Source organism: Rhinolophus sinicus, chromosome 3 (genome assembly GCF_057876585.1).
Source record: "Rhinolophus sinicus isolate RSI-liver-muscle chromosome 3, RSI-T2T, whole genome shotgun sequence".
NCBI classification, from domain to species: domain Eukaryota; kingdom Metazoa; phylum Chordata; class Mammalia; order Chiroptera; family Rhinolophidae; genus Rhinolophus; species Rhinolophus sinicus.
Genome location: NC_142503.1, coordinates 81,441,500 through 81,453,322, shown reverse-complemented (window position 1 = coordinate 81,453,322; position 11,823 = coordinate 81,441,500). Strand labels below are relative to the sequence as shown.

Here is an 11,823-nt window from a genome sequence, read left to right as displayed (position 1 = left end):
CAGAAGCTTTATACATCAATACAATACATCAAGAAATATAATACATCAAGAAAAACAGCAATTTTTCAAACACTGGAAAGTTCAACTAATTTTGATAATGTAAGTTTGGAAACGAAGACTGGTTAAAAATGTGAAAATATTATAAATCCTATTAACATTCTAATTAAGTTTGTTTTATTAGAATATTTTTATTTCCTAGCAAATAAACAGCACTTAACTTTTTACTACAAATATTTTATCATATGGATAGACACATTCATCTTTTATTTATTTTCTGTCAAGATTGGTATGCTAACTTATAACTTAGCTTATGTGCTCTCATCAAGTATTTCAAGGATAAATGAAAATTTTCAGTAAATATCCAACTGACTTAAAATGTACAGAACACAAAAAGTGTTATATTAATCCTCTGTGGGGGAAAATCTATTAGAAAGTTTAAGCTTTGTGGGTTGTTTTTTTTTTTTTTTTTTGGTTTTTTTAAAGTATTTACATGGTGGAAGAAAAAAAGAACTTCCCAGATAATTGTGACTGAGATACTGTTACGTTAGACAAAACAAAGCATTATTTCTGCACTATTCAAGTTCCTATCACTTGCTCTTCTTTTAAACTAATTTTGAGTTGTACATGAGAAGTCTAATAATCAGAAAAACACAAGGCTATTCTTAAACTAACTTGCTCAGATATTTCCAGCATCTAAACGTGGAAAATAATGTTGAAGTTTCAAATTGATGCCATACCTTTCCCAGGGAACACAATGGTGAGATGTTGCTTCTGTCTTGGTTGTGCGCACAGAGTGCCTTGTGTGCTCACCGAAAGACCACCTGGCGGGGAGGGTACACTGTACCTCATGAGTCAATGTTCAAAGTCATTGTTCATTGTGAGCACTTTGAAGTTCCAGAGGAGACAGAAATTTGAGCCATGAGATGCCCCCAAATGAGGACCCATGTTGAAAACTTCACAAAATGTCTTTGTATAAAGTCATACCCAGATCTTTAGAGAACAGGTTAGACCTGTAGGGTTTAAATATCAACTAAAATGTCACTATGTGAAAAACCATTTCAGAAGCACACTACCCACTCTACGCTAAACCAATGATGTTTCTAGAATTGCTTTTATCCATCCTATCTTTAAAAACAACAAAAACAGTTTTATTGATATTGTAGTTTTGACACTTAATAATTCCTTAAATTCTCTTGCCTTCATGTCCTTATCTGTAAAATAGTGAAGGTTGTAGCAGGGATTAAATGAGTGAATGTGCCTGGCACACAATAACTACTCTGGGTCAGTTGTTAATACTAGTTTCATCACTCATCTATAATATTACTTCTTGTTTGCAGAGAAGCCATCAGCACAAAATTTTAAAAATTAATTCTAACACAATTCATAATTCTCCCCCCTGCCCCATGTAAAAAGACTCAGTTTTTTAAAAATATTCATAAGATCTCAAAATGACTATATCTTGTCTCAGGCTCATCTATCCTAAGCACATTTCAATTCTTTCCAGCTTTAAAATCACCCTTCCCTCCTACCCCCACACACACTAAATTCATGCTCAAAGGGAGTCCCGTTGCATCAGAGATGAACTTACAGACCAAGACTTTGTAACTGATCCTTCTAAGGCATGACTCCTAGGCACAGGAATGGTAAAGAGATGAGTTCCTTCCAGAAGATGACGCTGAAAGATATTGTCGTCGACGAGCAAGAAGCACCCACTTTCCATTTTCCATACCTTTGCTGAAGAGATCTGGAGAGAATAGAATGCACCAAACCAGCAGCTCCCACAAATCTCACTCTCAGCTTGCCCATGTGAGGAACTCAGAACTGATCAAGGAAGGCTGTTGAACTCAATTTATAAGCTACGTAGCAGGCTATGAAGCTAGAGGGTCCCTTCTGTTGTCACCTTGCTATTGCCATAACATATAGTGGTCACCCACCAGCTCTGGGAAGTGAGAATGGTCATTTCAGTTAAAAACTTTATGTCAGGATTTAATATCAAACAGTGAGACAGATACTCTTTGCCTCTGCTGCTTGTCTGAGATAAGCACATGAGGGTCCCAGAGAAACTGAGCCCTCTTCTAGGTTGTAGTGGGTCAACCTGTGGAATTTTCAGTTGTAGGACCTTTCCTGGAGAACTATTACTTTAATGTCAATATTCTGGGAGGCAGGCAATTTCAAGGCAAAAGAGTCACAAACACGGTGACAATGCAAATGTTTAGTGCTGGTGGTTGAGTCCTACCATGTTTCCCCGAAAATAAGACCTAGCTGGACAATTAGCTCTAATGCGTCTTTTGGAGCAAACATTAATATAAGACCTGGTCTTGTATTATATTACATTATGTAAAACCCAGTCTTATATTGTAGTAAAATAAGACTGGGTCTTATATTAATTTTTGCTCCAAAAGACCCATTAGAACTGATTGTCCGGCTAGGTCTTATTTTTGGGGAAACACATGTTTCCATTTCTTTTTTACAAAATAAGCAAATACTCACTTTGTCATTCACACATATAAGATTATATAGAAATAACACACAAACTGCTTGGAATGCAAATACTCTTTGGTTTACTCATCAAAATAGCAAATAAAAAAATTAGCAAAAACCTTATCAGTTAAATAAAAAAATGACATTATTTATTTACCTATCAATCCTTATTAAACATTGAAATGCATTAATTTTCATTCTCATGTTCTGTAGCGATATCCATTCTTCCCGTTTGCCCTCCCTCATCCCTCTAAATTATTTTCATGGGCTCATCTCTAAAATAAAGATTGTTTTATTTTTCTTAAAGCCATTTACTTTTATCAAGAATAATCTAGACATTCTCTTTGTCTCTTACATTTGAAAATTATCTTTGTCTCTTACATTAAAAATGGAAATTTCATCAGCACATTTTCAAGATAACATAAAAATTAAGCCCTCAGCAAGCATTTCAAAGCAATGGAATGTTACTACATTTAGGGGAATTATCACGTTGTGGGAAGTATCGCTGTTGGTACTAAAAAACAGGACTCCATTCCAGAAGCATATTCTTACATTAAACATTATTCATATTGTCAAACAGAGTCGGTTTCTACAATATTAATTTCAGAGAAGCAGTTTTTTATTTTCCTGAGGGTTCAAATGTGACTGCCTTAATTCTTGAATGTCTTAATTCTCAAGTAAGAGTTAATTCTTGAACGTCAATGACAAAAATCTTTAACAAAAGAATCTTTAACAAAAGGTGGACTGGAAAATGGAATAGTTTCAAAAGGAGAAATGACAGCAAGAGAAAGATCTTGGCTTTTTAAAGGTGTACATATACATAGTAAGGAATAAAAGTGAATCAAAATACGTAACTCTGTACACATTAGAAATATCCAATGTGCCACCAACACAACTGCCCTAAAAAAAGGATGTCTTGAGGTTTGGCGCCATACACATTTCCCTTTGTATAACTCTGCATTTGCATGACAATCAAACATCTTTAACCACAATTTTTGGCAACATGGTTTTCTTCAAATAAAACGAGCCTCAGAGAACATTATCGTTAACGTCCAACCATTGAAGTGGGTAAAGTCTTTCTGAAATACATGTAATCTTCAAAAAATTCTTTTCTCCTTCATAAACCAACAGTGCTCCATCTTCAAATAAATCGTGAGCAGTCACAACCTTAATTCACACGCTCATATGTTCTCTTCATCCAACATTTTGTTGATACCATCGCAAAGTTTTTGTAAGTGGGGTTTATAATTCCCAAACGGATTGTACAAGGCAGCCAAAAAATCACAATCTGAAAAATGATCAAAGACATTATTAACCCGTCCATGTGACTTTGCGGTGAGGTGACGCTGAATGATTTGGTGAAGCATCTCTCTGCATTCATTCAGCAGCCGGGATAACACGTTCCGGTCAAAGGTGTAATCCACCTGGTGGAAACTGACCACGGTCATAGCCAGCTGATGAACTTTCTTCTTAAATTTCTCCATCAGTGCTAGCTCATCTTGATTAAACTGATTATTCCTGTAAAGAATGGCCAGCTTGATGACCGTTTTGATGAGGTTTTTGATGATTTTCTCCGCCTCCTTCTTGTTCTGGGTGTACTCCTTGGTCACCCGGTAGAGCTCATCTAGCACTTCGCTGCTCGTGTCATCGATTAAGGTGGTAGCGATGGATTTGGATACCATTTTACCCAAGATCTTCTTTTGTGCCTGAACGGCCAAGTTTTTGGAATTAAAGACATCTGTGGCCACTAGAAACAAAGTGGGGGGAGAGAATAAAAAAATCAGTAAGTAGCAGTGAGAGAAGCAATGTAAGAAACAGATATTAAGAAGCATTTTCCTTCTCATCGTCCCACTATATGGTTTGCCTCCCATCTACTGACATTAGTTTCTGTTCAGAAGAGAAATTTTTAAAAATTCCTACATTTCTAGGCATTAGAGTCTCGTGATGCATAATCTTTAAGATCTTTGGCAATTCAAACAGTTTATACCTTCTGCTATGTAGTCAATACTTTGTTTAGAAGTTAAAGGGTTCAACTTTCATAAAAGTAACTTTTTCTCATTATAAAAATAGTGCGTCTCAAGAGGCAGTAAGTATTTAATGCAATTTTTCCCTGGTTTAATTTGATAAGAAACACATCAAAAATATAAAATCGGCCCCACAATTGTTCTCTGGGCCAACAGTAATCAAGAACAATTTAAAGAAATTCATTTAAATGTAAGAGGAACAAATGACAAAGCCATTAATTTGAATAAACTGGCAAAATCATGTAGCAATTCCAAAGGAGAAGCCCTGCTTTACAAGCTAGCTACAAAAAGTCAAATTTCCTAAGACACTGGCCGGTACCTACCAGTGTGGCTATCCTAACCACCCTGAATTTCAACTCCCGGAAGTTGAGTATTGGAAAAAAATGTTCCTTGGAGAGCCTACTATCACTTGCTATTTCTGATGAATGGATAGTGTTCCCTTTAAATTTTTATATGCTTTGAGGATATAAACATACTGTCTGAGCTAATAAAATGTGCTACATGAACAACATACTTAGAAAAAGCTGATGCTTAGAGTTTACTATTGGAATTGTCTTAAGTTAATTTGACAGAGGTTTAAGATACATATAATCATAGTTGTATGTGTTAAATATTAATGAGACAATATGTGATGCCTCTAGCATATAGCCAGTCAGTGAAAATGCTCAATAAATGGTTATGCACCAAACCAGGTTTAGTTTTTCTCCAAAATCTTCCCCCACTCTGTGTGTGCTGCTCCACTACCACTGAGCTTTCTCCCTTCTTCAAGGTCCTCAGGGCTGCAGCTCCTGGGGTATCTATTCCAGCTTTGGGTCCAGGATCAACTATTCTCTCTGCATACACCAGTATATAAGCTTAGGCCTGGGTGTTGGAAAGCATTAATTCAGTAACATAAAATAAAAGGCTTAGAAATATAGGTATGTAGGAACGATTCAGGGTATCAATACATACAATTATTTCTAATTTGGACAGGCTAGCAACATTAGAAAACAAAAAGCCACCTGTTCCCAAATCTAGGTTGGGAGACTATATAAGAGCAACTCCCTCAATGTGGAACTGCCATGTTAGATTTGAAATTTGGGTCAAAGTAGCTCCTGGTATATAGTATACGTAGCTGCAAAGTAGTTCTTAATGACCAGAGAATATCATTCATCAATATATAGGGCCATACACCCTGAAATAACACCTTGATCGAATTAGAAATTGTACAATCAAACAAATGTCGATATTTAAACTTCTGAAACATGAACTGAAACTGCAGAAGAATAAATGAAACATATTTTGAGAAAGAAAAGGAAAGTGAAAAAGCATGAGAAATAGCAACTTTGTGAAGGTTTCCAAGCTTTTTTATGTTTTCATCTTTTAAACTGTAGTCCATTTTTATTACTATTCTTCAATGGTTGCAAAAGAGCATATGGATTAATTCAAACTAAAGAACTGATATCAAAAGAAATGGCCCACACGTAGTTAACATTACCATACTAAGATCAGGGACTATCTTCCATTACTGAACTTATGATACGGACCTCAACAAATAAACCAACCTGATCTATACAGAAAGGGATGCTCCAGAAAATATATATTATTTTTGTTTGTGTATTTATATGATAAATGAGACACTGTAAATTGATGCAAAAGAAAAGGGTTATTTAATAAAAATAGCAGGGGTTCACAGTTGGTTATTTGGACAAAATATACGAATTTAGAGTTTTACCTCATACCATACATCAATTAAATTAAAGCAAAAATAAGGTAGAAGAAAACAAAGGTGAATATTTACGCAATTTCTAGATCTGAGGCTGGAAAATATCTTGTACACTTAAAAATAATGGGAAAAAATCACAACGTTTGTGATTCAAAAATTTGACAATGTGAGCATTTAAAAAAAAGTAAAAGAAAAAGATGCTCTAACATTTTCACATACACAGTAAATAACTTAGGATTTCAAGAATTATTTATTTTATATAAGGTTGAAAGGTGATTTTGTTTTTAATGTATTAGAACTTGGCACAAAATCCCATCTGGGTCTTAGTGCAATGTTTAGTAGATCAAAATACTGAGTACATTGTGAAATAACTAAAACTAGAGGGAGATGGATTTGAAAGATGCCTCTTTGCACCTTTTCCCAAGGCTGAACTTGCAAGTTCACACCTCTTGTAAGCTGTTTTTCTTATTAAATCTAAATGTCCCATTTAATTTCAAACATAAAGATCAAACAAAAACTCTATGGTGCAGCATTTTAACTTCCCCCAGGAGAAAGCATAAAGGCAAGGATGTGGCCAACTAAGCAAGATTATTCCCCGTTTACTGGTGACCAAGTCTGAACCGAGACACAGAAGTTGATCTCTGAAGTTGATCTTTCACATTTGTCCCAGAGGAACTTCAAACCTTCTGCTGGAGACACAGCAGTAGCTTCACACTCTCATTTTATTCTTTGGATTATATCATGTGCAGTCATCTTTTAAAATGAGAATAAAGCTCTTTCTCCCCTGACGGGGAAGCCATGCTTATAGAAGATTTCTTTTCTACCGTTAGTGAGGGCTTTTTCAGAGCCAACTGGGGGTTGTGGCTGAGAGTTGCTGGCCAGGGCTGTGTGGTGTGTGATTATGAAATATGATTGTTTTTCCCCTACCAAATTAACTGCCTGTAGCCATTCCTGCTCAGGCTCATCTGTCAGTTCCACCTCCTCCACCAGATCCCTTAAAGGCCTGGTATATCTCAGAGCTAGTCCTGGACTAAGTTTTTCTGTGTCTCTCTACCCTCACCCTTGTGTGATCTCATCCACTTCCATGGCTTCAGATGCCACCCATGTGCCAACGACCCCCACCTTACAACTCAGCCCGGACCTCTTTTCTGGATTCATTTTGCAAATGCATTCAATGTTTTCCTTTTCCTGGGCTTTTTGGCAGGCATCTCAAATGTACCATGTCCAAACAGAATCCTTGTTTCCTCCTGCCCCCAAAGTACTCCTCCATTCTTTACTGTCTTAATTAATAGCATCCCTTCCATCCATTCACTCAAGTCAGACACCCACCTGGAAGTCATCCACCATACCCCCGTCTCCCTTACCCCGTCTATAACCAAGTTCTCCCCATTCTACCTTTCCTCAGTTCTCTAAATTCTTTCCACTTCCCTCCCTCTCCACGGATGGATACCACCCTAGTCCACGCCCCTTTCCAATCTCTTCCCATACAGTAGCCAGGGTTTTCAAAAATGTAAATCTGGGGTGGCCGGATGGCTCAGTTGATTAGAGCGCAAGCTCTGAACAACAGGGTTGCCAGTGTGATCCCCACATGGGCCAGTGAGCTGCACCCTCCACAACTAGGTTGAAAATGACTTGACTTGGAGCTGATGGACCCTGGAAAAACACACTGTTCCCCAATATTCCACAATTTAAAAAAATGTAAATTAGAAAATGATGCTCCACTTCCATTCTTTGCTAACAATCACACTTCTTTGTTCCTGAACGTCCCATCACTTGCCTCAATTTTTAATGTCTGTTTCTCCTAACTAGAATCTAGTAATGAGAGCAATGAGAGCAAACATTGAATAGCTTGTCATCCCCTGGGCCTACGAGGGTGTCTGACACGTGGTGCTGTGTCAGAAGCAGAATCAATTTCCCCCTCTATTCACTATACTCAAATACTTCTCTATGAAGACATGCTGACTTGCAAAATGAGAGTCTTACATACATATGTATGTGGGTGTTTTTGTTTGTTTTCTTTAAAAGCTAGAGAAACAGATATTTGTTTTAGCTAGCTAACTATGCAGCTTTCTTCCCTTTCAGTGCACTCCACAGTGTGGTTTCTCTTACTGTCATCAATCAGCTCTTATGAAGAGGAAAAATTTGTTATGCACAATGAGAAAACACCGGAGGACAATAGTACAAATATTCAGCGTAAAGGCAGCGTGCAATGGTTCTGACTGAGCTACAGTGGAAGATTAAACACAGGCTCCCCTCTCCCTCCGACTGGGTCTATGCTTAAGCATGTATCAGAGGGATGGACCAAAGGTATATCCTGGGAAACAACTAAAATGTGAACAAGAGATGTTCTCAAAGGACAAAGGGCTCAATGTTTTACCTTTTAGGATGAATTCACCTGTGTTCGGAAATATACATGTATGTGTTGACTAAAGAAAAATGATGCCATATGTCAAAAATATACAAAGGATTACTATTACGTTAAAACTATTTACGAGTGTATTATAGTTGTGTTATTTCACACCTACTTATCTTACTGTCCCCTCCAGGTCTCTGTATCCCCTTTCTTGACTTAACCAAATAGTCCATTTCAGCAGTGTTTGCTGAAAAGCAAACTGATATTCAGGGAATCCGGTTTTACCATCAACAATTATAAATTTGGAGGTAAACATTGATGGTAAAAATATACTGACCCCTATATACATGATAAAAAGTGCTCAGAAGGCAAAAAAACAACAACAACAACAACCCTTTTTATAACATTAATGAAAAACTGTAATTTTCTGAAATTAACAAAAATTCCTCATAACATCACTCCAGCTAAGAAATCGCTAATACAGTCAAGCACTCAAGTTACTTCTTTACAACCTCACCAGCAAATATATAATTTCTTCACCCATCAAATTTGTTATACCTGGAACTTTTAAAAGGTGACCTCAGATGCACCTTTATGTCATTGCTAATTCTTGCCTAGTTAAAATTTGATCCAGTGGGCCCAGTATCAGAAAGGATGGGAAAGAAGACAATTTGGAGACTATGTCTGGCTGTTGTAGTCTGTCTTACATCTGAGTAATTCCAAATCTGAACGGGGCTTAATAAAAAGACAGCTTTGAGGATAAGAAAGTGGCCATAACTAGCTGTAAACACAAGAAGTCAACAGGCTAATAAGAATTGACCTCCCTACCCTGGGATTTGGTAGTGCCCCAGAAGAACAGCCAGGAATAGTCCGAATGGCTGGTGATGTATCTGTGACACCAGCCTCCCCACTCAATACTTGCAAAGTGGGGAATTCAATAGGATAGAGAAAGAAACAGCAAACAAAAAGAAAGAAAAAGGGAGTGTATGTAGGAGAAGGGAGAGGGTCACAGATAGCAAAGCAGCAGAGATTCCAATGGGGTGACGGTAGGGGTGGGGTATGGGGGGGGAGGGGGCTGCCCTGGAAGGGTCAGAAGCAATGGCCATGGGCAGCCAGCGGGAGGCAATCTTATCCAGAGAGAAAAGACAAGTGCCAGGCACCTTAACCCAAAAACCGCCTCAGGTTACGCAGATAGAGGCCCTAACACAAAAGAACAGTCTTGAGGGGATCCTTAACCTGATACTGAATGTAAATTTTGGTGTGTGGATTTTCATGACCCCAGGGGGTTAAAAACCAATGATAACCATCATCACAGTGAGAGCTAAGTCATTCACTCTGTGTTACCTACCGCTTCCAAAAAGTACATGCTCATTTAAAAAGGCAACATAATAAAGAAGACAAATGTCAAGGAAAATGGTGACTTTGAAATGGGCCAAAAAAGAAAAAAAAAATCATTACGTGGCTTACTAGGAATTATAAGCACCCCTTTCCAGATTCTTTTTATTGTTCTTAACTAATCTACTTGAGAATTCCATGAGTTGACAGTATTGAAACTGGCTCTTGTCCATAGATACACGTATCCAGGGGAGGTGCAATTGATTCTTCGTTTTCTTTTTCTTTTTTTTTGCCTTCCCCTTCCCCCGCCACTCCGGTTCAAGCCATTGTTTCTCAGTCTAGTTGTGTAGGACACAGCTCCCTGGCCCATGCTGGTATTATGAGCCTTGCGCTCCCCCCGGCTTAGGCAATTGGTCGCCGGTCTGTCAGCTGCTCACAGCAGCTCCCGGCAGCTCTCACCGGCTGCCGGTGGCTCACGCTGGCCACTGGCTGCTCCTGGCAGCACAGCAGCCCGAGGCAGGTCACGCTGACCTCCGGCTGCTCACGGCAGCCCAGCTCCAGGGAGAGGCATTGTTCACAGTCTTAGCTGTAGAGGGAGCAGTTAACTGGCCCAGGTGGGAATCAAACCAGCGATCTTGGCATTAGGAGCACAAAGCTCCAACCACCTGAGCCACAGGGCCGGCCCGATTCTTCGTTTTTTTATTTACCTGTGTTGCACCTGAAATTCTCTTTGAACTGATTTTATAAGTTTATTGATTCATCATCAATTAATGAGTTAAGGAATATTTTTTTACAAGTCCATTTTGTATTTGTATGATAGCCATGAGTGTACCGTCTTAAAAACGTACCCCTTACCACATATTAAAGTAGAAAAACAAAACAAACAATAAAAAAAAAACACACTGCAATATAAGCCTGTCATTTACTAGTGAGAACTAGTACACATTTCCTGTGGCAACTTATTCCCTGAAAAAGAAGAGTTTACTTATAGAGTCCACATATTCTAATGGTTCCATGAACTGCCATACTGCTCAGGGAGATGACTGAGACTCAGTTTCCCCATCTATAAGATGAGAATAATGATCCCCACTTTTTCGAGATTTTCCCAAGATAAATGGACACGGACTACATAGAAGTGTCTCAAAAAATGCCTGGCACAGACAGCCTTCTCCACAGGTTTCAGGAACTCAACAAATTAAACTTCAAATACACTCTGATGGTCTTTTGTATTGAATCACATTTGGTTAAAATTAATCAACTCCTTTGGGAAGTAATATGGAGCTGAGAAATGCAAAATGCCAGATGGTTGTGTGAAAAGAGACCTCACACAGTTCAGTTAGTTAGGAGTCATATTTCCTTTTCCATGATGACATTTTAAACAAAATCTAATATGTATTAAAACTTGCTTTATCAGGGAATTTCCCCTTTTTAAGTTGTTGAATCTCTGGTTAGCAAGATTCGGTACTACAAGTACTCTGATAGATGGTATAAGGGAATTTGGTCTACAAAAAACTGGCCCATGGAGAACAGAAGTGAAGGCTACTACAAAAAGACACGAGGAGAAACAGTGTCGACATCCATGCAAAACTGTGCAACAGAAGCAAGATGTAAAGGAAATGGGCTAAAAAAGTTGAAGTGAAAACCCACAGCAGCTGACAAGATCACACCAGTCATATTATCTTACCCAGAGTTTCAGAAGCTTCCCAAAGAAACTGAGACTCAAAGGCAGCATTGGTTGGACATAAAAGGCTCAAGATTAAGAGTCCTGGGTTTTAAACTTGGGTGCAGTTTAATTTCTTTGAACCTCAGTTTTCTCACCTGCTAAGTGGGGTATCATTTCAGCTTACATGAGATTTAATGAGGTACAAATCTGAAAACACCCAGCAGTGTCCTAGGCTCATGACAAAGCACAAATGCACACTGAG

General features: G+C 38.2%; 1 protein-coding gene across 4 annotated transcripts in view; it reads right to left on the bottom strand.

Annotated features, from left to right (window-relative positions):
* Positions 1-2,755: 2,755 nt before the first annotated feature.
* Positions 2,756-11,823, bottom strand: part of TNFAIP8 (TNF alpha induced protein 8) — a 109,554-nt gene continuing 100,486 nt past the window's right edge. For all 4 annotated transcript variants that reach the window (XM_074328570.2, XM_019746543.3, XM_074328569.2 and 1 more), the window contains one exon: positions 2,756-4,228. In XM_074328570.2, the coding sequence (XP_074184671.1) occupies positions 3,663-4,163 (501 nt within the window). In that variant the 5' untranslated portion in view covers positions 4,164-4,228 and the 3' untranslated portion in view covers positions 2,756-3,662. The remainder of the gene's footprint in view (positions 4,229-11,823) is intronic.